An 18,393-nucleotide genomic window follows, 5' to 3' on the forward strand; every position below is an offset into this window, starting at 1 on the left:
GGTAGATGTATCAGATGTATACTGGGGATCTGAGGAGCTCCCTGGAGGTGGTGTGCATCATGGTAGATGTATCAGATGTATATTGAGGATGTGAGGAGCTCCCTGGAGGTGGTGTGCATCATCGTAGATGTATCAGATGTATATTGGGGATCTGAGGAGCTCCCTGGAGGTGGTGTGCATCATGGTAGATGTATCAGATGTATATTGAGGATCTGAGGAGCTTCCTGGAGGTGGTGTGCATCATGGTAGGTATATCAGTTGTATTCTGGGGATCTGAGGAGCTCCCTGGAGGTGGTGTGCATCATGGTAGATATATCAGATGTGTGTTGGGGAGCTGAGGAGCTCCCTGGAGGTGGTGTGCATCATGGTAGGTATATCAGTTGTATTCTGGGGATCTGAGGAGCTCCCTGGAGGTGGTGTGCATCATGGTAGGAATATCAGTTGTATTCTGGGGATCTGAGGAGCTCCCTGGAGGTGGTGTGTATCTAGAGGTGCATATATCAGATGTACATTGGAACCTGAGCAGCTCAGTAGATGGAGGTGTGTCTATATATACACACACACACACGACATATATCAGCCATCTGAGGAGCTCTGCGCCAGATTATATGTATCAAGGTAGACATGTTGGATGTATATTGAAGATCTGAGCAGCTCTCTAGAGGTGATGTGTATCGAGGGACATATATCAGACGTGTATCGGAGATCTGAGGAGCTCGACAGAGATTATGGATATCATGCTAGATGTATCAGATGTACAAGAAGCTCCAGTCAGGTGACATATATCAGAGATGTATATGTCAGATGTATATTGGCGAGAAGCTGTCTAGAGGCGATTTATATCAAGGTAGATAGATCAGATGTATACTGGAGATCTGAGGAGCTCAACAGAGATGATGTGTATCGAGGGACACATATCAGACGTGTACTGGAGATCTGAGGAGCTCTCTACTTGGTGAGAGATGTCAAGGTAAATCAGACGTGTATCGGAGATCGCAGGTGATGTTTATCACCTAACGCAGAGGCAATATCTGGAGGTGATGCATATCGAGGGAGATTGATCAGACGTATATCAGAGATCCGAGGGGCTCGCTAGAGGTGATGTATATTCAGAGATCTGGGGAATTTTATCTCTTTTATTCCTTTTTTTGCAGTCAAACACCCCCCCCCCCCCCCCCCATGTCTGTGCTGATCCTGTCTCAGACCGTCTTCATTTAGCCACTGGATCTGCTTAGGGGAGTCTAGAAATCCCAACCTCGGCCTCTGTAGAGGCCAGATGCTTGGTAGCTGCAGCACCGTCTCTAACATCTGTGTGGACTTTTCCTTACTAAAGAACGGCTGGGAGCTCCCCTGTTTTGGAGTGAATGGCTCTTCCCTAGTTGGTGCCGTCTAAGCCCGAGTGTAAATCCACATTTACACTCAAGCGAAGATTATAATTAACCAGGGGGATGGCGACAGCTGGCACAAAACGGGGGCACGGCCAACAGCAATGCTGTTTCATTGCTTTTCCCCCTTTTTTCTCCTTTTCAGACCCGGATTGCACCGCTAAACCTCAGTGAGATCCCGTGCCGGGGATTCGCCGCCCTCCAGCTGCCGAAAAGGACGGGACGGGACCGCGTCGCCCTTCACCCTTTGCGGATAGACCGGCAACGAGCACGCCTGCGTTTTCTGGACACATCTCGGTTCGACCTTTAAAAACCTGATTTATTTTTCATCCTTCCTTGGAGGTGTTCAAACCTGCCTAGGCAAAACCCTGGGGGGCTGATCTAGCTCAGCCATCAGCCCTGCTTTCACCCCCAAGGGGATATTCCCACCTAAGTTTTCCATGATTCCTCCTATTTTCCCCTCCATCCTGAAAAAAAGTGCATTAAGGGTAGACTTGCCCACCATGGCTTTGCTCCCGCTGCTGCAGGACTTTCCCTAGCGCGGAATGCTTCGCCCTCTGCTTATTATTTCGCCTTCTCGTTTCATCGCTTTCCTTCTGTATTCAGATTTTCCATCTCTTGCTTTCCCAGGTCGTGATCCCTACCCCAGAGGAATCCTGGTTTTGGGGCAGTGGGAGGAAGCGTGCAGGGCAGCGGCTCCCCGAGCACCCCCCAAACAGTAAGGCTGCTTCACCTTATATTACTTGGGCGATTATAAATATGAAACGGGCAATTAGATTTATTAATCGAGTGGGATGTGGCGAGCCATGACCTTGCTGGGGCTTTATTTGGGGGAATTTCTGCTCTTTTTGGTTACACACAAATTATATCAACTCTTCCCTAAACGCAGGGAGCGTTTAGGGGGAAATTATGGGTTTTTTTTGCTGTGTTTCCCCTTGTTTTTTAGCAATCAGGCTGTGCAGGGAATCTTGCTTTAAAGCTGAGGTGTTGAAAGCGTGTTGTTATGAGCCCTGCAAGCCACAGCAAGCCTGAGGAAAACACAGATAAACTTTTGTACAAATACCCCGAAATACGGGCTGTTATCACTGCAAGATTTTGGCACATCAGTAAGATGTGGAGAAATGGTCACCAGCTAAAAATAACTTAAACGCGGAGCTTAAAATAAGATGCACATGAAACCAAGGGTCTCGCCGTCCTTTGGTCAACCCTGCTTGCTAAAATTAGGGCTTGACAGGGTGACAAATGTGCTCGATCTGTGCCAAAACCGTGGGCACCCGGCAGGCGACAAAGAAAATAAAACCCTGTTGGCTGCAGCTTTCCTCCGAAAGGAGCAAAGAGAAACCTTCGGTGGCTGAAAATGGAGGTGCCGCCTCCAATTTGTGCAAACGTCCTGAAAAAGTGCCCGATTTCTTTCTAAATTGGTGATGTTTAGGGTGGGGGCACCTCAGGGGAAAACCCAAAAGCTGCATTGGGTCCATGGCGCAGCAGAGCATCGTTTCTTTGAGTCTTTTTCTTTTGAGCCTTGCCTCCTCCGAAAGTCCCTTTTAATAAACAGCAGCCAATAACGGCAGGATTATTTCCCCCAGGCTGCCCTTTCAGCCCTGGTTCTTGCCGGCAACCTTCCCTCGACCAAAAAAAACCCAGGATTAAGGATGTGATGAAGCAGCTGAATTTCTCATGAGTCCGGGTTTTGCCCTGGTTCTAATAAAGGTGCAGGCTGGGTTCACCTTGAAATCACCTCTCTGGTGGGGTTGTGGGAGCTTGGGGTCACCACAAGGACCTCTTTTCGGGGAGATCCTCCCAGCCTTGATGCCCTCTTGCCAATTGGTATTTTGATGTGAGCTGCCCGGAGCTTGCGTGGAAGGGCTTGTTGCCCTGCAATGGACTTTAGGCATGTTGGGTTGTCCCAGTGTGGACATTTTTGGAGGAAAACTGAGCCCATGGAAGACATGAGCACATGTCAATGGAGGACACAAGCGTGACCTGGCCTGGGAAGCATCTCCAGCAAGAAGACCAAACCCAGCCTATTCAGCAAGCTGTGCCCATGCAATCCAGACACGTCCCACTAAAGGCACGGAATGACGTGATGATGGGTGTCCACCAAATTACCTTCTGGAACAGAAGGCTGGCATTGCTCTAAATGGTTAATGATAGAAATCACCTATCCTGAAGATGTCTTCTGAGAAATAACTTGGTTCCCCTTGGCCTTTTCCATCTTGGCCTTTTCCAGGCTCAAAACCATTTCAGCTTTCCTCCTTCTGAAGCCTGTATCTCCACAGAGATGCACCTCCGAGGCCAGGCACATCTGCCTCACACCGTAAACACTTCCCAGTCCTTTCTTGTCCCCAGTTTCCTCACTGTGCTGAGCTCGCAGAATCAGAGAATCACAGAATGTTTGGGGTTGGAAGGGACCTCTGTGGGTCACCCAGCCCAACCCCCTGCCCAAGCAGGGTCACCCAGAGCAGGCTGCACAGCACCGCGTCCGGGTGGGTCTTCAATATCTCCAGAGAAGGAGACTCCACCACCTCCCTGGGCAGCCTGTTCCAGGGCTCCGTCACCCTCAGAGGGAAGAAGTTCTTCCTCCTGTTCAGCTGGAACTTCCTCTGCTTCCGTTTGTGCCCGTTGCCCCTTGTCCTGTCGCTGGGCACCCCTGAAAAGAGTTTGGCCCCATCCTCCTGACACCCACCCTGCAGATATTTAGAGGCATTTCTAAGGTCCCCTCTCAGCCTTCTCTTCTCCAGGCTGAACAAGCCCAGCTCCCTCAGCCTGTCCTTGTTGGAGAGATGCTCCAGTCCCCTCATCATCCTCGTAGCCCTTCTGACCACGCTGAACATATCGTAGGGTCCACCAGTCAGCATAAATGGAGAAGACAGTGTAATTAAGCATACTGAAAGGAGTTCCAAACTATTTGTAACTCCCTAGCCAGTTGGAGCTTGTATAAATCACCACGTCGTGTCTCAGACCTCTCTTTTGTCATTGAGGCTGGAAATATGGCAAAAAGTTGCTTTCAAATGGGCAAATGAAAGGCGTTTGAATTGAGGCAATTAATCCAGCGGCTCCCATCGCAATCTTTGCTGTCTTGGCTCAGGGCTTGGACGGGGACGACTCTCTGCCGATACCAGGAAGCCTGGCACGCCTCAAGTAAAACCTTATTTTTTTGTCTTCTGTTCTGCAGAGTCATTTCTCATCAGGAATTTTGCATTTTAAAAGGAAATTCAGGGGGCAGGTGAGAGCGGGAGGAGCTGGAGAGCTGCAAGAGAGGGATGCGAAGCAGAAGCTCATCGAGTCGGGAGCTGTGATTTATCTGCCATATGGGAAAGAGGAAAACAGCCGGCTCCAGAGGGATTTCTTTCCCTCTCCCAAAGGGAAAATTTGCGAGCGTGTTAGCAGGAGATAGCGAGAAACAAGGCAGATTTACGGGAGGAGAGGGTTTTATTAGGTGTGCTGCAGCATTGCTCTGCTTTCGGGGCTTTCCCGTGGGTGGGGAAATCTTTGCACGCTCCCGTGCACGTCTTGCCCGTGTTGGGTATGGTCTGCTGTTCTTAGCCCAATTTCTGCAAGCCCAGCAAAAAGCAGATTTCCACTTAGACCGCTTCCTGCGAGCCCACCAAAAAGCTGCTTTCCATTTGTGTTTACCTGGTGCAATCACTCATGCAGGTTTTGGGAGGTTTGCGTGAAGCCCGTGAGCTTTGATTTGCAAAATAATCACCCCAGAAAGACATTATGAAAAATTGCGGTGTTGCCCACGGGCTGGTTTTGTGCTGCAGTGGTGGCTGCAAGAAGTCTTTGCCCAGTTTTTGGTGGGGTCTTTGCTGGAATCATCGGCACGCGTCTTTGTTGAGGTTGCAGGTGGGTTTTGCACCAGTATTGGTCTGATTCGCGCTTTGCAACACTTGAGAAATTGGTGAAGGACTGCAGTTGTTGGTTTGGGGTGGAAGAACGTAGCTGATGGTTACTTTTTTGCTGAACAAGACTATTTTTGAGCACGTTCCTTCTCGGCTTCTAGTTCCTTCTCGGTTGCCCATCCTCGAAGCGACAGCTCTGACATAGAATCGTAGAATCATGGAATGGTTTGGGTTGGAAGGGACCTTAAAGATTATCTGGTTCCAACCCCCTTGCCATGAGCAGGGACACCTTCTACTAGACATCCCCTTTGCTGGTGGGACAGATGACATGCAAGAACCACAGATCTCCCACGTTCCCAGCACCTCATTTATCTCAGACCCATGTTTAAGCCTCTTCTTCCAGCCAGTCTCTCCAAAACTCATTGCATTCAGTCGCGGTAATCTTTGTCCTCCAAGAAGCTCTTCTGAACCTGGCCAGGACCTTGAGGATGGGACCTTCCCATTGCTAGACCGGCGTGGGACTGAGGTGTGGTGTTGGCGTGAGGGAAGCGTGGGTGCTCAGCGATTCCTCTCTCGTGAGATTAGCAGGCTGCGATGGAAAATGAAGAGCGCAAGGCAAGGCTTGAAAGCGTTGGGCAAGATTTTGATCATAAATTGTTCACCGTTAATTGCTCGCAGCTAAGGACTGTCAGAAAATTAATCTGCTCCCTATTTTTTTGCAAGCACTCTCAAGGCAATTGGAAACTTCTCCTGGACAATTTGTGTCCGGCAAGAGGAAGTTTGCGCATTTTGGGGGTTCCTCAGCTACTTTTCACTTCAAAGTTTTTTTGATTTGCCCTCTGAAAAAATTCACCATTTGCTCTTTTGGGAACTTTTGTTGGGCCGGGGGCTGGAGTGCACAAAGTCTTTTCAGGTTACTCTGAAGAGGCTTCTTTGATGTTTCCCTGTGCCAGTTTGTTTTGGAAGGTGCTTTAACGGTCTCCCTCTATAAAAAATAAGACTTTAAAATGTACGTAGGTGTCTCAGCTCTTCACTTGGAAAAAAAAAGAGCAAAGTTGTTTAATGCTGCCGTTCAAGGTACATTAACCTTGTCGACTGGAGCTCTGCCTGGCTCTTGCAGGTTTTATTCTCGTGTTTATGTTGCTGAGATACCCCTGGAGCCTTTCAGGGACGGGTATCTTCAGAGAGGAGAGAAATATGTGGCGGTAATTGTTCTCGTCAGAAATTCACTGTAGGAGCTCCTCCCTTGCTGTGGAGCTGGAGCTGGGAGGAGGATTTGCAAATATGAAATAAATAAATGCAAATATGAAATAAATAAAGGCAAATATGAAATAAAGGCTAATATTAAGTAAATAAACACTGTTTTCCCCCTGCGCCCAGAGGAGATGTTCCATCCTATGACGAACCAAACTTGTGCTTGGCAAGAATTTTTTTGCACCACCTGGCATGGCCTCTCCCTCTTTCCCCAATTCTCATGCGTTGGCCAAGAGCTTTTTTTAGGAGAAAAATAGAAAAGGGGTTTGCTCTGGTCCAGGGTTTATCCTGCGGCAATGTCAGTCCTCAATCTGCTTTAGCCCGTGGTTGTAGCAGAAGCACGGACTCAATTTGTCTTTTTTATTGGGAAATAACAGAGTAACTGGGTCCTGGGAAGGGTACGAAGGTCAATGTTTGGGGACCATCATCTTGGCCGACAGCAAAGGATGCTCCCAGCGCAAAAACCCTCCTGGGTTTGGATAGCAGAAATTTGGCTCCCAAATACTCCTACAAAAATGAAAAATATTTGCTGGCCCGGTGGTATTCCTAGCACAAACACTCCTGATATCCTCAGGTGAGGAATCTTGTGAGCCCACTTGGAGGCAACCCTCAACGTGAGGAATGACCGGGAATGGGTGGTGTCTCAAAAAACGGGATTCTTCCCCGTTTTCGACTAGTTAATAGAACTGCGTTTATTTTTGATGAGCTTAGGGTGGTGTAAGGTGTTTCCTGTAATAGCTGGTGAAAACCCGCTGTTCACCTTTCGGGGCAACAGCTGAATTTTGGTGAAAACGAGCGAAGAGGGTGAAGGTTGGTGGACAGAAATTCGATGCGGAAGAGTGAGAGGGCTGCTCTCGATTCGCTTTATGGCCAGTGAAGAGCTGGCATCACCCGCTGAGGGTGAGCCTGTCCTCGCTCGCTGTTCGGAGCGAGACGTATCGTCCTCTGGAGGTGCCAATCCCTTCGCCCTCGGCTATATTTCTTCATTTTAGCTTAGATATATGCATGTAATGAATGCATATATCATAAACTTCAGTGTGCTCAAGCCCTCCGGGAAGACAGTGGCATAAAAAACTTGCAGCCCGCTGCGGAGGGAGCGCAGCTCACACGGCATCATTGCAAATCTTTAAAAAATATATATGGAAAAAAAACCCAAACCCTTTCAAAAAGGCAATCTTCCCCTAATCCAGAAAAATACCTTCGCGTGGCCGGAAAAACGTCCTCAAGTGTCTCTAATAATTTGGAAACTTTGGGTAGAGGGGAGGAAATACCCGAAAAGCTGATTTTCTGGTTGCTCCTGTTGAAACGTCTGCTATCTATAGCGTGCTTTGCCATGGGGGGAGAGGCTGCTGGATGAGCTAGAAAAAATGATCCCCATTTTCCATCGATTTGGAAACAAGAGTTGCACCTTGCAAACCGAATATGAACGTTATCCGCTGGAAACGGTAGCGTGGAGTCCCAACAGCAGGATTTTCCTTTTGCATTCGGCTCTGCTGCTAATCCGGTTTTACGGCTGTTTTATGAATCAAGGAAGTCATCTTCACCTGGGGGGGGTGGACGGCTGCCTGCAATACTTTGAATTTCGAAAATGTTTTTAAGGCATCAGTGACCACAGTGAAAAAAGCCCCGAACTTCTCAATTCAGTCTTTAATTCTTTTTATTTGAAAGAGGAGGTAATATATTGCTGGCAAAAAAAGCAGCTTATAAATCTGCAATTCTTTTAGGTAGGCGCAAGCTTTTTGGGAAATACATTTCCAACTTGACGGCAATATTTTAATAATTTTATTGCGTAAGGAAATTAAGGATACTCTGATCTCATGTCGCTGCCAAAACCTGAAGTACTGTCACATCTGGAAGTGAAAGAGCCTTTAAGGGTTTTATTGCTCACCATTTCACAGAATCACAGCATGGTGGGGGTTGGAAGGGACCTCTGTGGGTCACCCAGCCCAACCCCCTGCCCAAGCAGGGTCACCCAGAGCAGGCTGCACAGCACCGCGTCCAGGCAGGGCTGGAATATCTCCAGAGAAGGAGACTCCACAACCTCCCTGGGCAGCCTGGGCCAGGGCTCCGTCACCCTCAGAGGGAAGAAGTTCTTCCTCCTCTTCAGCTGGAGCTTCCTCTGCTTCAGTTTGTGCCCGTTGCCCCTTGTCCTGTCGCTGGGCACCCCTGAAAAGAGTTTGGCCCCGTCCTCCTGACACCCACCCTGCAGATATTTAGAGGCATTTCTAAGGTCCCCTCTCAGCCTTCTCTTCTCCAGGCTGCACAAGCCCAGCTCCCTCAGCCTGTCCTTGTTGGAGAGATGCTCCAGCCCCCTCATCATCCTCGTAGCCCTCCACTGGACTCTCTCCAGTAGCTCCTCATCTTTCTTGAACTGGGGAGCCCAGAAGTGGACACAGGACTCCAGATGGGGCCTCATTAGGGCAGAGGAGAGGGGGAGGAGAACCTCCCTTGACCTGCTGGCCACACTTCTCTTCCCCAGGATCCCATTGGCCTGCTTAGCAACCAGGGGACACTGCTGCTGGCTGCAATTTCTGCCCTCCTCAACCCCCGGCCCCCCCAAATTCACCCTTCGTCCAAGATTTGAGTATTGCCTTGAGCTGATCTGTGAGGGGATGGCAGGGGTCTGGCGACAATCTGCTCCTTGCGTCGTCTGGATACCTGTGGTCAAGAGCTCACACGGCTAAATTGATTTAAGAGACAAGGAGGGGAAAAATCCAAGAGGATTAATGCATAAAATAAAAAAAAAATATAGAAAAATAAAAAAGGATTAATAAAATAGCAGCTTTCCACCCTTCCCTGCGTTTGGCTGCCAATAAATCTGTGGGGCTGACAGCTTTGCACCGTTGTCCTGAGATTCACGGCCGGGGGCTCCCGCGTGAAACACCCGTCCGGCTTTTCCCGTGGGTGCCAGGCACTTCCCCAGATATTTATGGTGCCCGAGAGCGTTTGTTTCCCCCAAGATAAATACACCACTATCAGCAACAGCTGTCTCTCATTGTTATCCTTTTTATTTTTTAATATTTGGCTGTAAGTCCTATTCTCCAAACAAATCGACGCCCGTAAAGCCTCAACGAACGGCTTGATTTTAGCAGGTTGGATGATATTTGGCCATTAAATTGGGCTCCGGACTGCCACCTTCTGGGAATATTTTCGGCTGAAAAGCTCGCACCCCGCAACAAATTGCCGTGCGCTAGAAGTAGGCTCGCTCCTGGCATGAACAATAGATGCCAAGCAGGGTTTTTCTTCCCAAAATAGCAATCTCTTGTATTTTGTAGCTTCCCGCTGAGATGTCTAGACCGTCGCGGTGCTGAATTCTGCTTTTCTCCAGCTGCGGCTATTTCTGGCGGGGAGGTTTTCCCCCTGGTGCTACCCCTCGAGGACGCGGATGCTTGCATGCCTGAAGCTGCGAGCCGAGCTTTGACACCGAGCACCGAAGATTTTAAGATGCAGGCTCACTCAGGAGCAGATAATTTTGCCTCCCGCTATTTTGCTGTTGGGGGAAAAAAGATGAAAAGCATAATTTTAATCCCATAAATGCACTTTCCTTCTCGCTGCAAGAGGTCTGTGTCATGCAAGGACCTGGATCTGCCTTCCCAATGCGCAGGATTTTGGGTGTGCTCTCTTAATACTCTGTTGACGGGTCACCCATACTACTGCAAAGTAAAAAAACCAAAAAATTAGTTTATTCATGCAAAATAAGAAGAGTGTTTGATGCTCATCCCATGCAGACAGCACCTGGCTTTCCATGTGGATATGGTGCGTTTGTGCACTTGGTGCCTGGTGGTGCCTGTAAAGTCTGAAGCCTTATGAAGAAGACCAGAATATTGTGAATTCTCCCCCAAACAGCTGTGGACCTCCCTGAGAAGACCAGAATATTGTGAATCTTCCCCCAAACAGCTGTGGACCTCACGGAGAAGACCAGAATATTGTGAATCTTCCCCCAGACAGCTGTGGACCTCACGGAGAAGACCAGAATATTGAGAATACTCCTCCAAACAGCTGTGGACCTCATGGAGAAGACCAGAATATTGTGAATCTTCCCCCAAACAGCTGTGGACCTCCCAGAGAAGACCAGAATATTGAGAATCCTCCTCCAAACAGCTGTGGACCTCATGGAGAAGACCAGAATATTGTGAATCTTCCCCCAAGCAACTGTGGACCTCAGGGAGAACACCAGAATATTGAGCATCTTCCCCCAAACAACAGTGGACCTCCCGGAGAAGACCAGAATATTGAGAATCTTCCCCCAAACAACTGTGGAGACTGATCAGAAGACCCCAAATGTGCCTTGGTTTTTACAGAGTCATCGGTGTCCTCGTTTCTCTACCTCGTGTGAGGGCGTTTCTTCCTACATGTCACCATTTCACGGCAAAAGCAACACTGATGCTATTTTTTAGTAGATCCCTTCGCTGTATCAGAGGACTCTGCATAACTTGTTGCATTTCTGCTTTCCAAAGGCCAGATGAGAAGCCAACAGGGAACCCAATGCAATGATTGGCATTGCAACAGGGTGAACCCTTCAAGAGATGTCACCTCCTGACAAAAACGAGTCACTGCAGGGAGAAATGCACTTTTGGAAGCTCTGGGGAGATTTTTGTCAGGTGGCTTTGTGAGTTGCCTCAATACAGAGCTCAGAGCCTCAGAGAGGACCGCGGACAGGGTTTTTTCTGAGGATTTAAGCAAGATCTTCGGCTTTTCTTCTGAAGCAACCACACAGCTGCAGCGAAATAATAGGAGAGGAGGCATTTTGGGGCAAAGAGTTGTTTTTTGTTTACACTCTGCCACCAGGTCTAACTTGGGCACTGCATCCAGCCAAGACCTTCTCTACAAATTTGTCCCTTCCTGGAGCCCCTCTCCTTTCGCCATCACCTCAGGACCTGAAGATACAAAAAAAAAAATAGTCTGTTTTGTCCCCAAATAACTATGGATTTACAGAAAGCAGAGCAACTTTAAGAGAGGTTGAAGGTGGCATGTCTCAAACCGCCTCCCGGGTTCAAGGACGTCCATATGGGATGTGCAAAGTCAGGGCTTGCTCCTGGTTCAAATCAAGCAAGGGCTTGAACCCTCTTTCCTCGTTTCTGTGCTATGGTGTTGGTCAGTTCAACATAGGAGTCAACTGAGTTGGTCATCACAACATAGGAGTCAATTGGGTTGGTCAACACAACATAGGAGTCAACTGGGTTGGTCAACTCAACATTGGATACTCAATGGCCCTTCTGGATTGAGCATGCAGTGCGTGGGGACGTGATTCCATGGTGGCCAAAGGCAAAGAGATGCATTGTTTGGGGTTTTTTCTTTTTAGAGTGTCATTTCAGAAAATGGAAGGGTTTTGCACTTCTAGCTTGTCCTCCCATTTCCAAAAAGGAGGAGCAACTGGAAAGGGGATGGAAATCCCCATTTAGGCACCGCGGCTGTAGGCACAATGGGTGGTAAGAAAGTGCCCTGGGTGCACCAGGGTTCACAAGGAGGAAATATAATGAGGTTCACCAACAGCAACCACCGTCTCCAAGAGATTTGCCCTTGCCTGGCTGCTCTCCAGGGAAGGTCTCCTCACTAGCAAGCCTCTTTGCTTCGCCCCTGATGCATTCTTTATCCGAAGTCAGGAATCTCAAATAATCATGAAATTATGATAAGGGTCATCAAATCATCTTGGGTTTCTTCCAGGGACTGGGTGGTGGAGCGCTGTGCCGGGGTGCTTGCGCAAGGAAAGTCACCGCTCCTTTCTGTCCCTTTTTGTTTCTCCTTTCCGAGGGATTTTCTAGGGGAAGATCCCCCTTAATCCAGCGTCATTTCTCCCACCCACAGGTTCTCGATGTGACTCCCACCCAGGATGCACCATGTCTCCCCGGCGCCGGCTCTGACAATGATGGCCACCCAGACGGTGCCCCCTCCTCCCTACCAAGACACCCCACAGGTGAGTGTCCCCCAGCACCCATCGGCTCCTCTGCACCCCTCCTGACCCCCAACTCCTGCATTAATTGCCCTCCCTTGCTCAATAATGACCATGACAAAAGATTTCACCCCAAAACTCGTTTCGGAGACTGGCAAAAATTAAAACCCTTCTTAGCGCCGTCTCCAGGATTGAAGGGTTTTGGAACAAACTATGTTGTTTTTTTTTTTCCCCCTTTCTGGCATATTTTGGGGTCACGGGGTCTTCTTGGAAAGCCAATGCCGTGGCGTGGATGCTAACGAGCTGGAAGGATGAAACGTCTGGCTCCACCAGGATGGGTTTAGCTGTAGGAACAACCTTTTGATTTATTTTCACGGCGTTTTTGGCAGCCCGTGGCGATGGGGTGGGGGTGGGGGGAAGACTTCATCAGTGTCGCTCTAAGGGGGTCGAATAACTTTTCCAAGCATTGTTACAGAGTTAAGTTATTAGAAGAAGAGGATTTTGTCCAAGAGGAACTCTACAGGAACACCCCAATGGGCTGGACAACCCAACGGGTTGGCTTTCGGAGACTGTCCTGTGCCTCACAGCCCACCCCCAGATTTTTTTTTGGGGGGTAAATCCACACCACGTTTCCATTTTCCCAGCTTCATTGACCCAATGGGGATGATCCGGGTTGAACGCTGAACCGGCCCCGCGTTCAAAGCAGCTTTTTTGGGGGGGTTCATACGGGAAATTTTGAGTTTTGCCCCCATTTGCTGCAAATCTCGGCTGCGACGGCAGAAAAATCTCCCCTCCCAGGGAAGAGAAATAAAAACCAAGCCTGTTCTCCGCAAGCTAAAATAAATAAATTGACTTTTACGCTGCCCTGAAAGCCACCCGGGTCCCCTCTCCGCTCGTCTCCTTCGGTGAGAAAAGGTCACTTCTCGCAAATGACACCTCGGGGGGGGTTTGATGGCTCCTCCAGCTTCGCGCTCATCGTTTGCTCGCTTCGCTGCTCCGCTCCAAGAGGGTTTTTTTTTTATTCCCGATTTTTCTTTTCTTTTTTTCCCCCCGCTCGGAAACACGCCGCCTTTCTCGCTGACGCAGCGGGGAGCCGCGACGCCGTTCCGAGCCCTAATGGGCAATTTCAGGGACTTTTCAAACAGCCGCGATTTTCCGCGGCCCCCCCCCCTGCCATCCCCGTCCCTTATCTGCCCCCTGTTTCACTGCGCTGAATTCCGGGGACCCTTGGCAGCGTCGCTGGCCGAACCCCTCCATTTTCTCTCCGTCGAGGGGGTCACTCGAGCGTTTTTCCTTCATTTTAGTGGATTTGGAGGAAAAGCGGCAGCCAGGAGTTGCGTTTTTTGACTCAACGCGGTGGCTGCTGTCAGTTTTCACCTGGGAATTTGGGATTTTGAAGGTTTGGAAAAGAGAATTGCACAAATTTCCTCTCCTCAAAGGCAGGGAAGAGATGGGGAGGGTGGGCGATGAATAAATAAAAATTTATAAATATAAATATATAAATATAAATTTATAATTATAAATAAAAATAAATTATAAATAAATTTATTTATTAGGGCTAAAACTGGCTCATCACTAAGGGGACCCTTTTGGGGAGAAAAGTGCTAAAAAAGGGGGCTGGCGGGAGCTTTGCGTCAATATTTTACGGCGGAGGCTGTGCTGTAATAAAGGAAAAGGAAAAGCGAAGGGGGAGTCTTCAGGCATTTCCCTGTCGAGGTTAGCAGAAAGAGGTTGTGTTAAAAATAGGTATTATCAGCACGAAAAGCAATGAACGCAGCTTTAAACCCCCCCCCCCCCCCCCAAAAAAAAAAAAGGTGCTTTTTAGATAGTTCCATCAGGGACAAAAATGGGAAATGAAAAAAAAATAATTGAAATAGATAAAATGTTGTTACTTTATTTACTTCTCGTAGAAATGTATTTTAAAGAATTATTTTAAAACATAAAAAAAAATTATTTTAGAAAGTATTTTAAATAATTCTTTAAAATTAAAAACGTATTTTAAATAATTATTTAAAATTATTAATTATTATTTAAAATTATTTAAAATGTTACTATTTAAAATTAAAATTATGCTTCTTTTCAATTATTTGAAATAATCATAAAAATCAATAAATTGAAACAATTATTAAAAATGGGGTGGCGAAGTTGATTTGTCAGCATTTTCAGCCCAGAAAGCGATGAAAGCGGCTCTGCCCCCCCGGCCCCAAAAAGTGCTTCTGGGGTGGCGACGCCAGGGAGGAAAAAAAAATAGAAAATTGGAAAAATATATAGATGACTTTAAATCATCAGAATAATTTTTTGAAAAACGTCGGGACGAAAATAGAAAATTGGAAATATATATATATGACTTTTAATTATCAAAATAATATTTTGAAAAAGTCCCAGCTTAAAAATTGAGTGGAGATAACTGGTTTTTGAGTAGGCTCCATGAAACCCCCAACCTCTGGCATCCTTGGTGCTTGTTTTGGGCTCAGAACCGCCATTTTCAGCGCGTGGGACGGTGGTAGAGAAATTTCACTCTAAGGAGTATGGTAAATATTGCTGATTCGGGAGATTTTCTTGCCCTGAAGACCTTCACTGCGGTCGTTCCAGAGAGGTGCCCAAAGCCTTCGAAAGAAAACCCCGAAGCAGGAGGGATGATGGCATGCGGCAAAGGGTTTTCATCTTAAAGCAGCGAAAACCCCAGAAGAATAAAAAAAGGAATAGAACGGGGAGGGGATGTGCGTCGGCGAGCAAGCGGCACCTCAAAAATCTGAGTTTTAATCGGGAGTCTGGGAAAAAAATGAGGATTTTTTAATGCAATTTTTTTTTTACTTTTTTATTTACATTTTTAAAACTTTTTTAGTATGAGTTTTTTTACTTTTTTCTATCCTTTTTTTGCCTTATTTTCCATGTTCTTAAACAGACTATAAATTTTTTGACTTTTTTTTACATCTTTACATATTTTTACCTAGTTTTAACACTTTTTACATTGTTATTTTACTGATTTTTAGACTTTTTTTACTTTTATCTCTATTTTTTACATAATTCTTTATATTTTTTTCGTACTTTTGTTTACTTTTTTACATCTTTACATATTTTTACCTAGTTTTAACATTTTTTACATTGTTATTTTACAGATTTTTAGACTTTTTTTTTGCTTTTCTCCCTATTTTTTACATCTTTTTGGTACTTTCGCTTACTTTTTTACATCTTTACATATTTTTACCTAGTTTTAACATTTTTTACGTCGTTATTTTACAGATTTTCAGATTTTTAGACTTTTTTTTGCTTTTATCCGTATTTTTTACATAATTCTTTACAATTTTTTTGGTACTTTTTTGACTTTTTTACATCTTTACATAGTTTTACATAGTTTTAACATTGTTTACACAGTTATTTTACAGATTTTTAGACTTTTTTTGCTTTCATCCCTATTTTTAACATATTTTTTTACTTTTTTTTGTACTTTTTTCTTTCATTTTTTTGTACTTTTTTCTTGTATTTTGTTTCAACCTCCCCCCCACTCCCCACAGCTCTTTTTTGCCCATTTTCGGGGGGGAATTCCTGCCTACATCTTTTTTCCAACACCTGCGCCTTCCTTTCTCCCCCTTCCCCATCCCCGCCTGCTCCCTCGAAAGCCATTTCTGGCTGCATTTTTGCCTTTTTCTTATTTCTTTTTATGATTTTCTTAACCCAAGGTGAGGTCATGGCTTCCAAACAGCCGCAGCTGAGGGGTTTTTTGGGGGTAATAACCCAATTAGTTGCAGACTTGGCTGGAAACGGCCAGCTTGGCTGGATTTCAGGGAAGGAGGCGCAAAGGGCTTCGGTGTTCTGGTAAATGAGCGCGACAAGGGGAAAAAATTAAAAAAGGAAAGAAAGAGAGGGGAGGAAAAAGCCATTTTCTCCCCCAAAAAGTAATTTTCAAGGGAGATAACAGGGAGAAGAAAGGGGAAAAAGAAAAGAGGGTGGGAAAATTGTCAGTGGCGTGGCTGGAGGATTCCAAAATCCACTTTCATTTTGGGTTTAGATAAGAAAATGGGGGGGAAAAAGCGAAGTCCAAACTGCTGAGGTAGGAACCTCAAATTTTCCCTGACTTTTTTTTTTAGCAGCAGGGAAGTGAAGAGGGATGGAAATCGAAGCTGCTTCGGGGTCGGGAGTGTTAGAAATCAAATAGTGCCGGGTGAGCGTGCAGGTGCCGGAGCCAAACTTCAGAGTTATGAACAATAAAAGGAGATTAATAAAAAAAAAAAAAAACCCACACCAAACCCTGCGCCGTATCGGCAGCGAAAGGTCAGGCAGGAGATATTAAAGGCAAACATTTGAAAAGCGTAAGGGGCCGCGGGTTTGGCCCGGCTCGGGTTTACGCGGCTTTGAAGGGAGGCAAGAAATTCGCTTTTTTGATGCCAAGACCCTGAGTGTAAGGGGGGCTTTGGCTGGAGAAGACTGCAGGCATGTACATGTATACATATATGTATTTATAGATATAATTTTCTGTGCATATATACATATATATATATTTGTAAGTATAATATACATATATTTATGTATATATACACATATATTTATGTATGCATATGTATACATATGTATATAGAAAACCATTTTATTTATAAATAATCACAGAAATAAATATAGAAGTATATTAGACAAATAAATAGTATATAAAATACTTTATTTCTGTATAAACATAGATATGTATTAGACATATATATAGATATTTTATTTCTATATAACTAAACACAGAAATGAATATAGAAGTATATTAGACAAATAAATAATATATAAAATACTTTATTTCTGTATAAACATAGATATGTATTAGACATATATATATATTTTATTTCTATATAACTAAACACAGAAATGAATATAGAAGTATATTAGACAAATAAACAATATATAAAACACTGTATTTCTGTATTAGCATAGATATATATTAGACAAATTATATATAGATATTTATATATAAATAATCACAGAAATAAATATAGAAGTATATTAGACAATATATAAAATATTGTATTTCTGTATTAGCATAGATATATATTAGACAAATTATATAGACAGATATTTTATTTCTATATAACTAAACACAGAAATGAATATATAAGTATATTAGACAAACAAATAAACTATATATAAAATATTTTGCAAGAAGCAGAGGCTCTCTTTTGCTACCCAGCTCAAGGGAGGATTGAAGATTTACCAAGGAAAAGGGGCAAATTCTGATTTTTTCCGCAAGATTTCCACACCAGAGTGGGTGGCGCACCCACTTCGCGTTGATCTTCCGCTGAGATTTTGGGGTAAAATGACCACGCTTGGGGAGTGGCTGAGGATTTGGACCCAAATCGATGAGAATTCTCCCTGAATTTTTTATCTTGTAAAGACAAAGCGACGCGTCGGGCTCGTCTGCAGCAAATAATTCCGATTTCTTGGCGACAGTTGTTCATTTGAAGCGGGAAGTGCCCCTAAACGCATGCAGCCCCGTACAGGTGGAGGTGCCGATCTGGGGGTGATGCTGGAGTGGCGCGCAGTGATTTGCGCCCGCGCTGGCGAGCCCGCCTCTCTCGTCTTAAAGACATATATCTAAAATAATTGCAATTGGAAATTATGACTTTATAACGTGAGTTAGCAGAAGGATTTACCGCGTCGCAGACGTCATTCCGCCCGTAGATTCCCAGCCCCGGTGCGTTGCGATTCCCATTCCGTCAGCCATCTGGGGCTAAAGACGGGTGGATTTGGGCACGGGCGAAATAAAGCAAAGGTTGATTTTTTTTTATTTCTTTTCGGCTGGCTTCTCGCGCTGCCGCAATGACTCATTCCTGGGCTCGGTGAGCCGGAAGCGGCCCAAAATTATTGGAAGAAAGTCTGCAATGCCTGGGTGTCTAGACAGTACTGCTCGCCTTGAAAAAAAGTCGCGGCGAGCAGGAGGCGAGCGTTGCAGTAAGGATGTTGGGTCTTTTTTTTTCCTGTGTTTTCCCCACAGAAAAAAGTGGAAAGAAGTGGAAGAAAGTGGGGGAAAAGTGGAGAAATCTAA

At 45.7% G+C, this 18,393-nt stretch overlaps 1 protein-coding gene across 1 annotated transcript in view; it reads left to right on the plus strand.

The window, feature by feature from the left end:
* The window catches only part of PKNOX2 (PBX/knotted 1 homeobox 2), an 89,225-nt gene that overhangs the window by 46,795 nt on the left and 24,037 nt on the right, over positions 1-18,393 (plus strand). The window contains exons 2-4 of the mRNA XM_075442567.1: positions 1,531-1,682; positions 2,016-2,103; positions 12,290-12,398. Coding sequence (XP_075298682.1) covers positions 12,315-12,398 — 84 coding nt within the window. The 5' untranslated portion in view covers positions 1,531-1,682; positions 2,016-2,103; positions 12,290-12,314. The remainder of the gene's footprint in view (positions 1-1,530; positions 1,683-2,015; positions 2,104-12,289; positions 12,399-18,393) is intronic.

The sequence above is a fragment of the Opisthocomus hoazin genome, chromosome 24 (genome assembly GCF_030867145.1).
Source record: "Opisthocomus hoazin isolate bOpiHoa1 chromosome 24, bOpiHoa1.hap1, whole genome shotgun sequence".
Classification (NCBI taxonomy): Eukaryota; Metazoa; Chordata; class Aves; order Opisthocomiformes; family Opisthocomidae; genus Opisthocomus; species Opisthocomus hoazin.